General features: G+C 45.9%; 1 protein-coding gene across 6 annotated transcripts; it reads left to right on the forward strand.

Annotated features, from left to right (window-relative positions):
- The first annotated feature begins 573 nt into the window (after positions 1-573).
- On the forward strand, positions 574-5,911 carry LOC103638367 (G-type lectin S-receptor-like serine/threonine-protein kinase SD2-5). 6 transcript variants are annotated; one of them, XM_008661301.4, is made up of 3 exons: positions 574-811; positions 1,912-2,005; positions 3,226-5,911. In XM_008661301.4, exon 3 carries the CDS (start codon positions 3,226-3,228, stop codon positions 5,746-5,748), a length of 2,523 nt encoding a protein of 840 aa, XP_008659523.1. In that variant the 5' UTR covers positions 574-811; positions 1,912-2,005; the 3' UTR covers positions 5,749-5,911. The 6 variants fall into 6 exon arrangements, with proteins under 6 accessions (XP_008659523.1, XP_035818279.1, XP_020399407.1 ...); XM_035962386.1 differs by having other exon boundaries at positions 1,916-2,513; XM_020543818.3 differs by having other exon boundaries at positions 1,916-2,005.
- The last annotated feature ends 13,250 nt before the right edge of the window (positions 5,912-19,161 follow it).

Genomic DNA, 19,161 nt, shown 5'->3' on the forward strand with positions numbered 1-19,161 from the left:
ACAAAGTATCCACCGGTACGCATATCCATCTATCCAATCTGTAGAGATTCTTGCCCATTAATGGACCTATGAATAAAGAAATCATTGCATAATCGCTTTCATATATATATCGGGTAAAACCCTTCAGCTATTTGGGTTTTGTGTACCCATTTACTCCATGTCATATACCGTACCGAGAATTTTGTGGTTTTTTTTGTTTTGAAATTCGCAAAGTTTTGGCGTGGGATTTGATGAATTGTGCCTAAACCGTTGAGAGAAACATGTCATCTAAGAGCCGTCGTAATGGCTATGCACGTGCCATATAGTATTCCAGCAGGTAGAAGATCCAGAGACTGCGCGCACGATTCACTAGTCTACACCAGACTGCCCCTACCTGTTTTGTTTAGTAGAGTAGCGGTAAAGATAATTCATAAGCTGGGTAAGGGTTGCCGTAGACGTGGCGTTTGATTGGTTTCGCAGCGATGGCGAATTGGCGATCCCAAATCCCAATCTCTTGCTGAGCGTCAGCAGTGTGTGTACGTGGGGCCCGGCCGTATATAAATGGAATTTGGATGAGCATGGGGCCTCAGTTCCAAGCTGGGGATCGTCACCACTTGCGGTGCGCCCATCGACCACCGCTCCCTCCTTAATTCCGCCTCTCATCTCACCAAGTCACCATCCACCCACCTGCTCGACCCGCCTCCGTCCGCCTCTCTCCATTCAATCACGCCATCGCCACGCCTCCTCCGCTTCTCAGTTCTCCCTCTCTGCGCCCACAAGCGCCAAATCATTTTCACCGGAGGCCATGGCCCCGCTGCCTCCGGGCCCAGAGGTGACCACACTCTGCTCTACTCTTCCCCCACTGCTTGCTTCTTCCTCCCTCTTCTTCCTGACGACTCTCACTGCCTCCTGATGATAGTGCCTTTTTGGTTCATGTTTGATTTGCTTGTTTTCTTCTCTACCATGATTGTTTCTTATTCAGTGCTAGCATCAGCGTGCTTCGTTCTTCTCCTCACTTTGGAGATCTACATACACAGAGGGCCCATGTCTTGCTTTAAGAGGTATCTCGACTTTCAGGGTGTACTTTACGGTGGAATTGAGTGTCCTTTCTCCACTGTGGGGAGCAGACAGGGACAAGCCCTTATTCTCTTTCTGTGTCGAGGAGAGCGACAATAATTTCGGGACTGGGATTTCGAAATTCTAGGCTCCGGTTTATCCAATTTCTAGACGGTTTGGTCGGTTGGATTCTCACGGTAATGGATTCAACTGTAGCCTCGGAAATTTCCATCACTCGATGCAATAGCTAGGCGTAAGCGCGAATGCGCCATAGCGCCTGAAATACTTAATCCTTATCTTTTCCAGGTCGGAGAATTTAGAATCTACCGTGCTCTGCTTTAAGACTAATTCGTGGATTAGGGTTCAAGATAAGAAATTAAAAATAGGGGGTAAGCAAGAAAGCAGTTTGAAACACCGAAAGTTCTAGAAAAGGGCAATCGAAGGGCGATGTGCGGTTAAACCTTGGTGGAATTTTAGGTGTTACTGCACATATTATATAGGAGTATTATATTATATATACTACTTTTTCATCTGGCGCCTACTTCGTACTGCATAGTGCTTCGATAGTGGCAACTGGCAACGGTGTCGGACTCTCGGTCAACGGTCGCCTCTCACCAGGGACTCTCCAAGTCATGCTCACTTTGAGGTTTAGTCAAAAGAGTTGATGCCAACAATGTGTGGTCCATTCGTTTCATGCTTTTTGGTGGCAATTTGGTTGCAGATAGATAGGGAACTGATCATTGCCTTTGCTCTGATTTTTCATTCTTTCCTTTTTAGACAAAAAAAGAAGAAGAAATGCTCCTTGGTCACTCTCAATTATGTTGTTTGTAGATTACCAATTTGCCATTATTCATTCCTTGTATCTGTTTCTGGAAGGTAGTCTGTCTGGGACTCAACTGAACTGTAAAATGCTCCTAAAGGAGGTTGACAAACAAATACAAAGCTTTATCACGAATCGCTCCCACCCAAGGTAGCATAATGAGCTCTTGTTCTGGATTCTGACGAGGGTAACTTTTATGATGACGATTATTTTACCCTCATGAGAGGCTAGGGTTATGGTGGTGGTGGTTGTTGGTTATTGAGATTCTAGGGCCTCCAAACATGCCTAGAGAAACACCTCTTGCTGGGTGGGAAATTTTTTTGTTACAGCCCGGATGCAAACTAGGATTTCTACAGCCCCTCACAAACAGGAGGGTAGGCTCGGCATGCAGCAGCAGCAACAACAACTAGAACACTATCCCGTAACAGCTGGTGGACTTGCACGTGGGACCTATTCTCCAGTTTGTGAGGGGTTGCAAAGATCCCTGTTTGCATGTGGTCTGCAAAGAAAATTTACTGCTGGGCAAAGTGGGTCAGCATCTTGGCGACGGAATCCGGTGACAGCTCATCGGAACCTGGCATCTTCGATATCAAATGTTATGGTGGTGGCTCGTATTGAGGGAGCGCAAGGGGGTCAGACGAGGTCTTGTCCATGACCAGTAAGAAGAAAATGTTTTTTCTTCTTAATTATTGCTAGATTAGATTGATATATCTTCTCTCATATATAGAGAGGCTTACTTGGTCCCTAAGCAAGTGATTGTTATCTCCAATTAACCCTAACACCATTGAGCTATACTGTCAGCCTAAACCCCGTGACATATGTCTACAACAACAACAACAACATAGCCTTAGGATTCTAACAACAACAACAAACCCCATGACATACGTCTCTAACATACACTTTTCCATCTATACTAATGATCTTAGAAGCATGATTAGTTTTGATATCAGCTTGCATCTGCCATGCCACTTAAGGCCATGTTCGTTTTGTGTCAATCCATAGGGATTGAGGGGGATTAAATCCCCTACAAGTCAAAATCCTCTCCAATCCCTTCCAATCCCCCTCAATCCCTATGGTTTTGGGATTAAACGAACATGGCCTAAAGAAAATAAAACATCTATCGAAAGCCTGCATTACATTCTAATTATACTACATAATTTTCACGCGCAAGCTGTTACGGATTCCCTTAGGATTTTGCATGCTTGCTTCTGAATTTGCTGTAAATTAGTGAGGAAACCTGTTGCAATATATGTCGCGAGATGCAACCTACAAAGCTGTATTGTTCAATCTAGTAGTCTAAGGATCCAAGACTTCATCCGTTCCCAAATCCCAACTGATTTTCTAACTGTGCACATTCTTAAATGCTTCAGATGGAGGTAATGAGTGGATGGTTGTGGAAGACTGCGCTCATGGAAGTTCCCAGAAAACATCACAGCCCACCAAAATGGTCAGTCATACTATGGATGCTTGTCACAGCCAACCTCTGGATAATGTGCAGCAGCAGTACCCAGAAGAAAGTTCTCATGCCAGGGTTCAGCGCCTCGGAAATGGATTACATTGATAACGATGGGAAGTTTCTTCTCTCCAATGGCTATGTCTTTGGCTTTGGCTTTGCCACCGTCAGCGTGTCAGACAGCACATACTACGTTCTTGCAGTAGTCCACTTGCCCACCACTTCTATTGTCTGGTCTGCTAATGCTAACTCTCCAGTTTCTCATTCAGACAACTTTGTGTTTGACAAGGATGGCAATGCCTACCTGCAGTCTGGAGGTTCCACGGTGTGGACTGCCAATATCTCCGGCAAGGGGGCCACCTCTATGCAGCTGCTAGACTCGGGCAATCTTGTAGTGTTTGGCAAGGACGGCTCTTCTCCTCTGTGGCAGAGTTTCAGCCATCCAACAGACACACTTCTGTCTGGACAAAGCTTCATCGAGGGGATGAGTTTGTTGAGCCATTCCAATGCACAGAACATGACCTATACACTTGAGATCAAATCTGGGGACATGTTGTTGTATGCAGGCTTTCAGTTGCCCCAACCGTACTGGTCCGCTCTGCAGGATAACAGGGTGATCATCGACAAGAATGGCAACAATAACATATACTCTGCAAACCTGAGTTCAGGTTCCTGGTCGTTTTATGATCAATCAGGGCTTCTTCAATCACAGCTTGTCATTGCACAGCAGCAGGGTGATGCTAACACCACACTGGCTGCTGTCCTCGGTAATGATGGTTTGATTAACTTCTATATGCTCCAGAGTGTGAATGGCAAGAGTGCTCTTCCTATCACAGTTCCACAGGACTCGTGTGACATGCCTGCCCACTGCAAGCCGTACTCCATTTGCAACAGCGGGACAGGGTGCCAGTGTCCTTCAGCCCTCAGCTCCTATGCAAACTGCGACCCTGGCGTCATATCACCATGCAACTCGAAGAACAAGTTTCAGCTTGTTCAACTGGACAGTGCTGTTGGGTATGTCGGCACTAGATTCACACTGCCTGTGCCCAAGACAAACCTCACAGGATGCAGGAATGCCTGCATGGGTAACTGCTCATGCATTGCTGTATTCTTCGACCAGACTTCAGGAAATTGCTTCCTTTTCGACCAGATAGGAAGCTTGCAACAGAAAGATGGAGGTAAGAGTAGCCTTGCATCTTTCATTAAGGTATCAAGCAGTAATGGCGGGTCAGGGCAAGGTGGCAGTAGTGACAATGGTAGGCTCACCATCGTAATTGTTGTCATTATAGTTGGAACTTTGGCTGTCATAGGGGTCCTTGTGTATGTTGGTTTCTGCATTTACCGGAGGAGTCACCATACACCCTCGCAGGATGGTGGTGGTTCGTCAGAAGATGATGGTTTCCTGCACACTATATCAGGAGCACCGACACGGTTCACTTACAGGCAGCTCCAGGATGCGACAAACAACTTCTCAGACAAGCTTGGCCAGGGAGGGTTTGGATCTGTGTATCTTGGTACGCTGCCTGATGGCAGCCGCATCGCTGTAAAGAAGCTAGAGGGCATGGGACAAGGGAAGAAAGAATTCCGTTCTGAGGTGACCATCATTGGCAGCATACATCACATCCATCTTGTTAAACTCCGAGGCTTTTGCGCTGAAGGAGCGCACAGGCTCCTTGCATACGAGTACATGGCAAAGGGGTCTCTAGATAGATGGATTTTCCAAAGGAACGAGGATTCCTCCCTGCTTGACTGGGACACGAGGTTTAGCATCGCCCTTGGAACAGCCAAGGGGTTGGCGTACCTCCACCATGACTGTGAGTCGAAGATCATTCACTGTGACATCAAGCCTGAGAATGTTCTCCTTGACGACAACTTCCTCGCGAAGGTGTCAGACTTCGGCCTCGCCAAGCTGATGACCAGGGAGCAGAGCCATGTGTTCACGACGCTCAAGGGCACTCGGGGCTATCTTGCACCCGAATGGATCACCAACTATGCCATCTCAGAGAAGTGCGACGTGTACAGCTACGGGATGGTTCTCCTCGAGATAATCAGTGGGAGGAAGAGCTATGATCCTGTGGAAGGTTCGGAGAAGGCTCACTTCCCCTCCTACGCTTTTAAGAAGCTGGAAGAAGGTGACCTCCGCGATATCTCCGACTCCAAGCTAAAATACAAGGGCCAGGATAGCCGGATTGAGATGGCAATCAAGGTCGCCTTGTGGTGCATCCAGGAGGACTTCTATCAGAGGCCGTCCATGTCCAAGGTTGTCCAGATGCTGGAAGGCGTCTGCGACGTGCCCCAGCCACCAATGTCTTCGCATATTGGATACCGGCTGTACGCGAATGCCTTCAAATCTAGCAGCGAAGAGGGCACGTCGTCTGGGATGTCAGACTACAATAGTGATGCCTTGCTTTCTGCTGTGCGGCTCTCTGGGCCCAGGTGATATGGTTATGTACATTGCTCTGCTTTAGTTAGCATGGCGAATCGATGATGTCCAATTTTTGGGGAAGGCCATTCGTTTGTTCGTAGTCATGACATATATGTTGAAAGCTTGAGGTGTTTAGTTCGAATTTTCTGAAATGCCCTAAATGGGGCACAATTTCACACCTTAGAAAAGTCAGTTTGCAATTTCACAAAACACCAAAAAAAAATCTATCTCGAAGCTACGACCAGGTGTATATACCAGGATTTGGAAATTGCAATACTGGCTGACTTTGATCATATTCATGCTAGTGTATCCCTACTAATCTAAAAGCCTGTAACATGGGCGTCCATGGTTGCGCCACAATGCCCTGCCCCCATCTGCGACCCCCCCTCCCCTGCGACGGTGACTGATAATTCAAACGGGTTCCCGATCTTTCGATAAGAGCTAGGGTAACTCGATTTGGATAGAGCAAAGAACAACCCTGAACTTGCAAGCAAATCGAAGAATAAGCAAGAACGAGCGTACAAGCAAACAACACATAGACCTTGCGCCAAGCATGAATCTCTCAGTCACAAAATGAGGTTATCAATCGAGTAGAACAGATGCTTAGCTGAGTCACGAGTTTATAAGGAAGAAGCTGCAACTTTCTTTCAACAAAACAAAACCTGGGGTTCAAGGTGATGGCTACAGTAGCATTTATAGGTGGACAAGTGAATTGGCGGTGGAAAGCCTAAAGGGGCGCCCCCTAATGGGCTCTAAAGGAACAACCTACAACCTAGGTTGGATGGCTCGACTTCCCCTAGACTACTCTGATCTGCTTGCTTCGTATCTCACTAGCTCATTTGAAAGTAGACTTTCTGATCTTTCCAACATGTCCTTAATCACCTTCTTTGCATCTCGTATGATGAAGTTATGGTCACATTGATGAGTTTATTGTTGTTGGTTTCGGGAAGAGCGGGGAACATCAGTGCATTGGAACTTGGACTTAATGATGCTTGCTAGCCAATCTTGACCCTCCTTTATCCTTTGTCCGCAACCATCTTCATCCTCTCCATCATTCCTTAAGATGATCATCACAAGACTTTAGTAGCATCCAATCTTGAGGTGAGGTTACATTGTTTGCTAGAAACGATTTTACCTGATAATTAAGTCGACGAGCGCGAGCACGTGTCATTGGTCCTTGCTGCCCATGTATGGTTGTCTCACTTGAAGAAATGTCCTCATCGCTGACCGTGACCCAACATTCTCGCGCCCCTGTCCACGTACGAGATCTCCCCCAGCGAAGCCGACACTGCCTCCTAGTATCGCTACGCCCATGCCTCCCACCATCCTCGTGCCCTCGTCCACGTTTGAGATTCTCCCACGAAGCCGACCACGCCTCCTAGAATCGCCGCGACCGCGCCTCCTGCCATCCTTGCCGCCATCCTCGTGCCCTGTCCACGTCCAAGATCCTCGTGCCCTGTCCACCATCCTCACGCCAGTCCCTGTCCGCCATCCTCGTGCCCTGTCCACCATCCTTGACCCGCAACACATAGGTGTCCTTCCATCCATGCCCTCAGTCCGCGCCCTTTCCCCCCGAGAATCCCTTGCCATCGAAGGCGCGGGCTTTCCATCGATGCCGATCCACACCTCGAAAACTGCTATTTAAGAAACCCAAAGAGAGGCCGCCACCCCACCCCCATCCTCGGATCTTCCCCGCCCTTCGATTCGCACACTTGAGTTCCTCCATCCTTTATGCTCTTGTGATTTCTTTTGGTGGCATTTTTAGTTTCATTTTCATGACTGACTATATATGTCCACCTTATCAGTTTGGACCACTGTCAGTTTTGGAACACAAAATAATATTGATTTCCACCCATAAGGTGCGTCAACTCTTTTCTTGATATTGTTGTTTCACATGGTTATGCTGTTTTGTTTCACCAGTAAGAAATAATATTGATTTGTCACATGGTTATGCTGTTTTGTCAACATATTCTTTACTGTTAGGTAACTAGAATTTGGGTCATTTGGGCTTGTTTAGTAGCCTGCAGTTTTACAAATTATTTTACTACTTCATGACACCACATTGTTCATTGTTTCATGCCTGAAAACCATTTAGTTTTCTCAGAGTTAATCCCAATCGGTGCGGACTCATAATGAATATCTTTCATATTCAATACATTTCATTGTTTGATAGCATGTGGTTGAAGCTCCTTATACTATCCATAGGCTTGTTTAGTAGCCTGCCATTTTTCAGATTTTTGTAGGACATTTCTTGCAATATAAGATTCAACTTATTTTTTATTTTGGTTTTAGTAAAACAACACAATTTCCTTCGCAGTTTAAAACTAATTTGCTCCTAATTGTAAGAAATAATAAGAATGACACAACTTTAGTAGATAACTGAAAGCCCCTATAACTCATTGGATTTTACAGTTTGAATCCTCTAGTAAAAAATGAAAAGATGATGATTAGGTGTGTGGTATAAGACTGGTTTCAATGGTAATTATTCATGGCTACATGTTTTTTAGCAAATGAGCTGTTTTTCACAATTTCATGGTGTTGACACCTTTTTCGGGCGCCAATCACTCAACACGAACTATGGCGGTGCTCTCTGCATAGGGGCGGAATGTCCGCGGCCAGGGACCGGACGGTCCGCGGCTAGGGATCGGATGGTCCGCGGCCTGGCGCAGGGCTAGGGTTTACTGCCTGACGGCCGGACGGTCCTCGCCCTAGGGCCGGACGGTCCGCGCGTGTGTAGGGGCGGCGGAAGTCGCCGGCGGCGCCTGGATCTCGCTCCTAGGAGGGACCCCGCCGGGGAGGAGAGATCCTAGGAGTTGTCTAGGCTCGGCAAGCCGACCTAGACTCCTCTAATCGACGTAGAGTCGAAGAGAAGCGAAGAATTTGGGGATTGGAAGACTAACTTAGAACTAGAATAGAACTACTCCTAAGAATAAATGTAAATTGTATTGACTGAGGGTTCGATTGATTCATTAAATCGGCTGTATTCCTCTGCTTTTATAGAGGAGGGGGGCTGGACCCGTTACCAACAAAATTCTGAGCTAATCCCGAGATTCTCGCCAGTAAACATAGCAAGAAACTCGGAACCCTAATCTGTTCTGCGCTTGCGCGGACCGTCCGGCCTCAGGGCCGGACCGTCCGGTGCTCTTTTTAGTGCTCAACATATGCCCCCTGCCTTTTGGTGGAGCTGAGCAAACCAAAACAACTAACTCGATGTGATTACATCGGTTCTCTTAGGCATCTTGCCACATACTAGGATGGTACTGTTTGAGGAAACGCCCATTCAAAGCCTTGGTAAATCCTTGCCTTGTAATGTTTGTAGTAAATAGGCGTTACCAGACATTACCTGTTTTACTTTATAAGGACCCTCCCAGCTTGGCGATCATTTCCCAAACTTCCGGTCTTTATTCCTTAGAGGCAGGATGGTCTTCCACACCAGGTCCCCTACTTGAAATGACTTTGCTTTGACCTTCTTGTTGTAGGCCCTGGCTACCATGATCTTGTCCTTTTCTATTGCTCCCAAAGCTATCACCCTCTTGTCGGTCACCTCATCAATATTATCCATCATTGAATTATAATAATCAATGACGGTTAGATCATTTTGTCTCGCGAACCTGACAGCATTCAAACTTATTTCCACAGGCAACACTGCTTCCTGATCATAGACAAGCTCAAAAGGAGATACTTTAGTAGCACTACATTTAGATATTCTGTGAGCCCATAAAGCTTCGGACAAAATCTTATGCCAATGCTTAGGATTATCAGATATCTTCTTTTTTATCAAGTTAATCAATGTCCTATTACTAGACTCGGTCTATCCATTGGCCTGAGCATAATATGGAGATGAATTAAGCAACTTAATTCTATATAATTCAGCAAATTCACATACCTCCTTTGACATAAAAGAAGTTCCTTGATCTGTAGTTAAGGTCTGGGGAATGCCGAATCTATGAATAATATGCTCAGTTATGAACTCAATTACCTCCTTGTGTGTCATGTTCTTCAGAGCAACGACTTCAGTCCATTTGGTAAAATAGTCAGTGGAAACTAACACGAACCGATGCCCCTTCGATGATGAAGGATGAATTTCTCCCATAAACTCTAATCCCTATCCTCTGAAAGGCCAAGGCTTGATTATAGGATGTAATTCGGCTGTAGGGACCAACTGTAGGTCGCCGAATTTTTGACACACTTGGCATCCTTTGTAGTACTTGAAACAATCAGCTATCATGTTAGGCCAATAAAAACCAGACCTTCGCAGCAACCACTTCATCTTTGGAGCCGATTGATAGGTACCACAAATTCCTTCATGTATTTCGGCCATGGCTAATATAGCATCATCTGGGCTCAAGCACTTAAGCAGGACGTCGTTGACTGTTTGGTGGTAGAGTTCATCACTCATCAAAACATACTTGAAAGCTGTACGCCGAATGTTCTTATCTATCCTGATATTGAGATTTCATAAATAATTAGTTATGGGCGTCCTCCAATCACTTGCATCGGCTTCATTATTAGACGAATCAATTAGGAGAACTTTCCGGGTAACCCCGGACAGTCCGGAGTCTTTACTCGGACGGTCCGCGACCTGGGGAATTGGCCCTGCACCGATTATTAGATTTTCAATGTTGTGAAATCTCCCTCGCTTTATCCGATAACCTGGTGCATCTTGTGCCAAATTGTTAGCTCTATGATTCTCAACTCTAGAGATATGCCGAATACTGAATTCGTCAAAAGAATGAATTATGCCTCAACATTTTTCAAGGTAACTATTTAGAGTATCATCAAAACATTGATATTCTTCTAACACCTATTGGACGACCAGGTGAGAATCACCAAATGCCTTCACATGTTTTACTCCCATACAATTTAAAAGTTCCAAGCCGAACAAAAGGGCCTCATATTCGGCTTGATTGTTAGTGCAATAGGTTTTCAATCGGCTAGAGAAGTCGAAGGAGACATCACTTGGTGAAACAAGTACGATGCCAATTCCTTGCCCTTCATTGCAAACCGATCCATCAAAATATAAAGTCCAAGGAGTAATAGTGAGGTATGACATGTCTAGTTTATGAGTATCATTAATCCGATGTTCTATGATAAAATCCGCTATGACTTGGCCTCTCATAGATTTCAATAGTTCATAGGCCAAGTCATATTCTGAGTGCATAAGACCACTTACCAATTCTACCACTCATAATTGGGTTATGCAACATGTATTGGATCACATCGGCTTGAACAGAAACAGTGCAATGAATAGACAGTAAATAACATCTACACTTGGTGCATGCATAAAACAAGCATAAGCATAACTTCTCAATAAAAGTGTACCTCGTTTCAGTATCCACCAACCTCCGACTTAGATATGTCACCACATGCTCCTTTCCTTTAGTTTCTTGTGTTAGAATAGCCCCAATGACCTTATCTTCAGCTGCAATGTATAATCGGAATGGTACTCCTGCTTGTGGTGCTTTTAATACGGGAGCCGAAGACAAGTATTTTTTAATGAGATCAAATGCTTCCTGCTGCTCTGCCCCCCCAAGCGAATTCGGCATCATTCTTAAGCCGAAGGATAGGGGTGAAGGCATCAATCTTCCCGGCTAGGTTAGAAATAAACCTTCGTAAATAATTCACCTTGCCGAGAAACTTCTGCACTTTGACCTTACAGGTCGGAGGTCCCACATTCTGAATAGACTTGATTCGGTCAGGGTCTATCTCTATACCATGTTCATGGATGACAAATCCTAAAAACTTACCAGCCGACACTCCAAAAGCACATTTACGTGGGTTCATTTTCAAACCATACCGACGCATCTTATCAAAGGCTTTGCGCAAATCAGCTAAATGAGAACTAAACTCAGCCGATTTTACTACAATATCATCAATGTAGACTTCCATAGTGTTTCCCAACAGCTCGTGAAAGATCAAATTCATAGCCCTCTGATAAGTAGCACCGGCATTTTCATACCAAATGTCATGACAACCCACTCAAATAAACCAATGAAGCCTGGACATATAAAGGTCGTTTTAGACGCATCTTCTTCGGCCATGAAAATTTGATTATATCCGGCATTACCATCAAGAAAGCTAATAATTCTATTCCCTGATGCATTATTGATTAATGTATCGGCTATGGGCATTGGATACTCATCTTTAGTAGTTTCTCTATTTAAATTGCAAAAATCAATGCATACTCTAAGCTTACCTGACTCCTTCTCCACCGACACAATATTGGAGACCCACTCTGCGTATCTGTAAGGTCTAATAAAATTAGCTTCTAGTAGCCGGTGGATTTCGTCCTTGATTCGTGGGAGAAGGTCTGGACGAAATGTTCTAGCTTTCAGCTTGAAAGGTCTGAAACCGGACTTAATGGGCAGCCAATGCTCTACGATCTCTCGGCTTAATCCTGGCATCTCAGTGTAATTCCAAGCAAAGCAATCCGAATATTCCTTCAATAGACCGATCATTTCATTTCTAGGATCGGTCTCCAGGGTCTTGTTTACAAAAGTCGGCCTTGGAGTTTTACCATTTCCTATGTCGATCTACTCCAAAGGATCGGTCGATGTAAACCCCTGTCCTAGTTTATTGAGATCTCTGAATTCCTCTATCATGTCCCCCACAGAGGAATCAGATGATCTTTGTGTGATGACGGACTCTCCGGTCTCGGGGGCTGGATCATTCGTGATACTGTCTTTACGTTGTGGTAGATGTTCGGTCTTAAAGACCGAACTGTTTTGTGAAAGATCGGACCATCCGGCCTCAGAAGTCGAACTGTTCGTGACCAAGGACTCATGAATTTTGTTTGTACTCATCATTTAAACTTTATTTAGGATTTAGCCGATTCTCCATCGGCTCTAACATTATAGGAATGAAACCCTTCTTATCTATACTTATGAACTGGTAATCAGAAAAATCTAATCCTATGAGACATGTAGCAGTCTCATAAGTCCAGAGTACAGGGGTGTCGGCCACAGCGATACAAGCCGATACATCAGCATGTATTTGCTCTACATCATCGCCTACCCATTGTATTAACATTTGATGTAATGTAGAAGGTATACATTGGTTGGCATGAATCCAATCTCTGCCTAGGATTAGACTGTAATTTCCTTCTACATCAGCGTCGAAGAATGCAACAGCAAGGGTCTTAGTCCCGATGGTTAATTCAACGAATGTGACTCCCCTGGCTTTGATCGAACTATCAGTTCCAACACCGCTGAGGGTCATGTTGGTCTTGACAAGTTCGTCATCTTGTTTACCTAATTTTCTGTACAATGAATAACAGAATAAGGCATTAGATTTAAAGCCGCCCCTCCATCTACCAACATTTTAGCAATCAGTATCCCATCAATGTGACAGCGCACGAAGAGAGGCTTTAAATGATTTACTGATTCCTTTGGTTTAGTAAAGGCGGCTTCTTTAGGACCAAAATCAAACTATGCAACAATAGGTTCATCGTCGCTGACAATAGTACAATCGGTGGAAAATGTAATAATATTTACATCCATACCTGGGCGCTCTGGAGAAGCTTTGTAGTCGACTAGGCCTTCTCCCAGTAGGCCGTCCTCCTCCATTGGTGTTGGCACGTCGTCAGAGGCGTCCTGGTGTGGTGCGGACGGTCCGGACTCAGGGGTCGGACGGTCCGCGCCTGGTGCAGATGGTCCGACCTTGTTAGCCAGGTTGTCTGCCATACCTGCAGGGTGCTACACAAGTGTTGTTTTATTTTCTATTTTTGTGGTCGTTTGCTTTTCCTCAACGGCCTTTGGTCTCCATTTCTTTTGCGGTGGCAGGTACTGTGGATGTGTGTCATTGAATATCTTTTCTGTCTCTTTCTCCTGGCTCTCCTTCGCTCTTAGGCACTATAATTTTCGCTTTTGGGATCGTGTCAATCTCGATGGGCGCTATCGAGGCATGGAGTATTTTGGATCGGCTGTTTTGATGTCAGTCGCATCCTCTTCTTTGGTTGTGTTGGCCGATCACCAAAAATCATCGGCCCTTCATTATTTTCCTGTATGATGACATCTGCAGTACCTATTTTGATGATGTCCTTTTTTGTTGTTCTTTCGGTCGCTGTAGGTATATGCCCCCCTGCCGGATTGGTCGGCCTTTGAGGCCGAGTAGTCTGGAAATCTTGTTGGGCCTGTGCCTGGTGACCGGATTGAGCGGCGCTCAATCGGTCTTTTACTGGAGGTGCCAACCTGTTGAATACAGATGTTTGGGGTGCCCCCCAAGTGGGGTACTGTGGCATCCCAAATGGATATGGTGGCATTCCCCACATTTGATTTGGGACATATGGTAGAGGTATGTATGTGTATGGATATGGCATAGGTGGATATGGAGGTGGAGGTGTCCATGCAGGTATATTAGGTCTTAATTGGACAATATGACCTTCCATTTCTTCCAATTGGTGAGGTGGTCCAATCGGTCCTACCTGATGTTGCTCATGAATGGGCGAGCGAGGTTGCTTTGCTGGCCGGTTACTGTAGCCAACCTTCTTTTTCACATACTTGGACAATAATTGATCGAAGGTCGGGTCAGTTTTGACCAGCCGACCAGCTGCTTTAAATGTATTTGTTTTCTACGTACCTATCTCTGGTCGTCGTGGTTTGAAGGTACGCGGTCGTTGCGGGTCTTGAGTATAACTAGACCGTCCGCTGGAATTCTCCAGACCGTCCAGCGTGGTCCTGGACCGTCTGCGCCTATGTGTCGGACCGTTCGAGATGCGCAGCACGGGCTCCTGCTCCTGTCCCTTGGTCTGCGCTTGCCCCCAGTGCCGGAGGTCGTGATGGTCACCTTAAGAGTTTCCCCTCCATTAGGAGTCTTTTCGGCCACCACCTTCCTGCAAGAAATCTTATGATTCCCATCGGCCTCTCTTGCGTTGTCGATGATTATCTCTTTGTCTTTGCCTTTATCGGCTGTGTTTGGCCGAATCAGGACCCTCTTGCCCTCGAAGTCGATCATGTTCTTCGGAAAGGGCTTCGTGTCTACCTGCATTTCCTGAAATTTCAATCATCCTTCGTTAATGGCCGATTGAATCTGTCGACAGAATACATTACAATCATTTGTGGCATGAGAAAATGAATTATGCCACTTGCAGTATGCACGACGTTTTAGCTCGTCGGCGGATGGAACAGTGTGATTTATTTTAATGTTGCCATTTTTGAGTAATTCATCAAATATTTTATCACATTTACCAACATTAAATGTAAACTTAACTTCCTCTTGCTGTTTCTTCTGAACCGACTGCAAGGAAGAACAAGCCAAAGATTTGGTCTGCTTTAGCCAAACCATTTCAGCAGCATATACCTCTGTTGATTCGTCGTCCGAGCTACTTTGGTCGCACTCTACTATATGGACATTGTGACGAATGGTTTTGGCAGTCTCTTTGCTTCGGCTTTCACAAGCCAAAGCTCTCTGGTGTAATTGTGCTAGCATGAAAAACTGGATGCCTTCTAATCTTTCTTTTAAATAATATCTCAGTCCATTAAAGGCTAATCCTGCTAGTTGTTTTTCTGCTAAGTGTATTTGGAAGCATCGGTTTCTTGTATCCCGGAACCTCCGGATGTATTCATTAATCGATTCGTCCTTTCCCTATCGTAGGGCCACTAGGTCTACCAGATCTAATTCATAATCACCAGAAAAGAAGTGATCATGGAATTTTTATTCTAACTCCCCCCATGACAAAATAGAATTAGGTGGTAAAGTGGCGTACCATGCGAACGCGGTTCCTGTTAAAGACAATGAAAATAAACGCACACGAAAAGCTTCTGTGTCGGCCAATTCTCCTAATTGTGCTAAGAACTGGCCTATGTGTTCACGCTTGTTTTTTATTTGGTCACCCGAAAATTTTGCGAAATCGGGTATCCTGGTTCTCTGGGGGTATGGGTGGTGATCAAATCGGCTGTCATAAGGTTTCCGATACGATTGCCCCCAGGCACCATGCTTACTTCGAGCTTATCTCGGAACGCCCCGGCTATTTCTTCCCTCACTATATCGATGGCAGCCGATGCGAGACTGTTGGAACTTGCTCTCCTGGGAAACCCGCGCCGCCCCACCCCCTTTTTATACACAGGACGCGGCGTTTCGGGAAACCCGCAGTCCAACAGTACCGCATCTATCAACGGTCATATCAAAAACCCCCGCGGAACCAATTCGAGCGAGGGCAGCGTCTCCACCATCTAGCGATGTCTTCGGCACGAGATGACTTAGTCGAACTGGTCCCTCGTAGGGCAAATGTTAGGGCGAAGGCGAAGACTCTACCCTTTGCTCCAGCCTTCGTCTATCTCGCTGCACCAACGGAAGCAGAATAACCGGCGAGGTCCACCCTTCGCCTTCTACACTACAAGACGAAGGCCTACGACGACGTCGCCCCGTCCCACGTCCTCACTCGACCTGGAGGCCCACGTGAGATTCGGCCCATTGTAACAGGCCCCACACGGAGAAGTGTGTTACGGGCCCGATTTGTAATAGCTTTTCTATAATGACAGTCTGTAACCCTCCTTTATAGGAATATTCTGGGGATAATCCAGGTGCCTGAGGGTACATGCGTCCTTACGTTGAGACGTTGGGCACTCAGGCACCTATAAATACCCTCGTTCAGTGCCCTTGAGAGGCTAGATTAACAGAGCTATTGCCATCTCGAGCTGAAACCTTGTTTACGTTGCTTTCACTCCCCCGTTGGATCAACTTGCCCAGGAGAGCAAGTTCCAACATAGACCACCGGCTTTCTAGTCAAACATAGGTGGGGTTGGCTGGATATTAGCATGTTGTCTTCCCCCATTGGTTTGAGCTATCTGGTGCATTGCCATTTACTCTATATGGCTCATAGGATTGATCGTTCCTTTCCAGCCTTCTAGGTGGGACCGAAAAGCTTTCCTGGGCTCGGTATTTTGTATTAATGGGCTGATGCATCGCATAGTGTGATGGGAAGTGCTGCTGGGATGGGTGAGGATTCAGGTAACAATCCTCCTCAAAAAAACTCATGCGCGGACTGTCTGGACATGTACCCGGACCGTCTGTGATTATATGCGGACCGTCCATCGCTATATGCGGACGGTCCGACTGGGTAGTTTAAATTCTACGCAATACGATGTGGCTAGGGCACATGTGTTGGTAATTCATTAAAAATGGGCCCATCCGTTGCTGGCCCAGACGGTCCGTGCTCACGTGTGGACGGTCCCGGCATGTGTAGATCGGATGATTTACTGCCGATTTGCGGTTGCTTAGGGTATGTGTCCATCGGCATCCCATAAAGGGGTTGTGACTGGTCACGACAACCTATAGCCGATGTATTACGCGTGTTACCCCTTAATTCAACCTCGTGCAAAGGAAAATTTGCAATACTAGATTTATCAAATGCACGTACTAGTCTCCTATAATCATTTTGCATACCCCCGGCCGGTTCGCCCCCCCGTCACTGCTCCACGCCGTCAGCCCCCTTCCCCTGGCACGTGGGCCCGCACTCACGGCGTCGTCCCCGCGCCGTCCCCCACTGGCGGGCCTAGTGGGCCGCCTGCCCCACGCGCGCGCGCGCCCGCGCTTGCTGGGCCGAAATCCCCCCAGCCAAGTTAGCTGAGAATTCCTTTTCTTTTTCATTTTTCCATTTCTTTTTCCTATTTTTATATAAATATTCATATATTGATATTTTATGCACCAAAAATAGTTTAAATAAATCATAGGGCACAAAAATAATAATGTATAATAATTGGCACACCTCACCAAGTCACCATGATTGATGTATTGTTCCTTATATGTGTTTGTTAGCGGAAGAGGGATCCGATCCTCCAGAATTTATAGCTCCGGAAGAAGGGCAGGAACCCAACCCCTCTAAAATAGATCTTTTGTGCCAGGAAAGCTTCGACGAAGGCAAGTCCATTCTTCCCTTGATGCATAATTTACCTATTCTTTCTACCACTACCTAAGCCGGGATTAAGGGATGGAATATTTGCATTGTGAGCAGAGAGATAGCCCTTATTAACAAACATCTTTTGAGTACAAAATGTGGGATGGGAAAAGGGCAGTTTTTTGACTAAGCGATGTTTTCAAAAAAGTGTATGATGAAGGGTATTCACCCTCATCACCTTGTGAGTGGGATGATCAGGGACTCCCTGGTTTAGGGGAGGGCCTAAGGTGATGGCTCAACTGGTTTAGGTGTGAGCAGAAGGATTGTCCCCTCATATAAGGACCGGTTTGTCATCCTTCACTACCTGTACTCATGATAAATACAACCACTCGAGATTGTGTGGGCAGTCACTCAATCAGAACTCGTACGGTCCAAACCCCAGGGTTATGAAGGCTAGGGAGCACCGAGAGGATAAGGAGGGGGAATGTTTTGTCCGGTTTGGACATGGCGGTGGCCTGACTCCTTCCGGTATAACCGTTAAGGTTAGGACATGTGAGGAAAGAAAGAGATTCGGATTTGGATCTCATTGGCCATGAGATCGCAGAGCCGGACTAGTGGGTAAAGTGTATCCCTCTACGCAGAGTTCAAACCTATTCGAATAGTCCATGTCCACTGGAATGGACGAGTCTGGTGTGGTATGACAATTAGTGTTTTACAACCTCCGTGAATAGGGAAATGTGTGTGTGAGTGTGTTTTTGGAAATGAAAACGATGCCACGGGAGCGGGAAGCTCAGTGGTGGTTGAGTAATGTGTTACTTTTACTTCTTTGGAAAAAACCCTCAAAGTACTGCTTTTCTCTGAGAAAAAGAAGAGTGACTTCAACTCCACCACATAAAGCATGTATTATGTAGGTCCCTTTCTCTTTACGGGAGCGGGATGGGCTTGCGGAATACCTAGTGTATTCACCCAGATTTATTTATGTTTTTCAGCAGCTGAAGACTTCTTTTCTGCTATGCTTGATTGAGGGGGCTGTGTCTGCACCCAGTTCTGCCTATGGCATGGGCTAGTTTATCTTCTACTGCGCTTTGTATTTCTGGCTCTCTCGAGCTTGTACCCTGGTATTGTAATAACTCTTATTCGAACTCTGTACTATTTGAAGTAAGGAATGTGGTTACTAGCCTCCTAGAACTAGTAATTGTATCACATTTGAGTCCCAAACGATCGAGACGCTTTAGGTGGTATCGGAGCCCATAGGACTGGTCGTAGATCGCAGCCCCGACCTTAAAAGTTTGCCTTAACAAAAGAACACCTCTTACCCCTAAGAAAAATCTTCTCCCCTTTTCCCCGATATTAACAGATCCTTCTTTTCTTCTACCAGATGGAAGGCTCTTGGGTCATTAGGACATCCTACTGCTCAGAGGAGGAAGGATTCCCTCATCTCTTGCGAAGTTGCGCGCTTCGCATGGGGATCCGCAAGAAGCCGGAGTATGTCTGGAAAGAATACTGCGAAAACAGAATTGAGAAGTGCTCTATGGCAGTCCACCTAGGAGAAAGCCGAAGTTACCCAAACCACCCTCCTTTCCAAGTCACCTTCA

The sequence above is a fragment of the Zea mays genome, chromosome 9, assembly GCF_902167145.1.
Source record: "Zea mays cultivar B73 chromosome 9, Zm-B73-REFERENCE-NAM-5.0, whole genome shotgun sequence".
Classification (NCBI taxonomy): domain Eukaryota; kingdom Viridiplantae; phylum Streptophyta; class Magnoliopsida; order Poales; family Poaceae; genus Zea; species Zea mays.

What these genes read in the sequence shown, in the direction of transcription:
- LOC103638367 (NM_001326379.1), top strand. Translation starts at nt 785, where the DNA reads ATGGCCCCGCTGCCTCCGGGCCCAGAG. An exon ending in CGCTGCCTCCGGGCCCAGAG is followed by an intron (nt 812 to 3,225) that starts GTGACCACACTC and finishes TAAATGCTTCAG; the next exon opens with ATGGAGGTAATGAGTGGATG.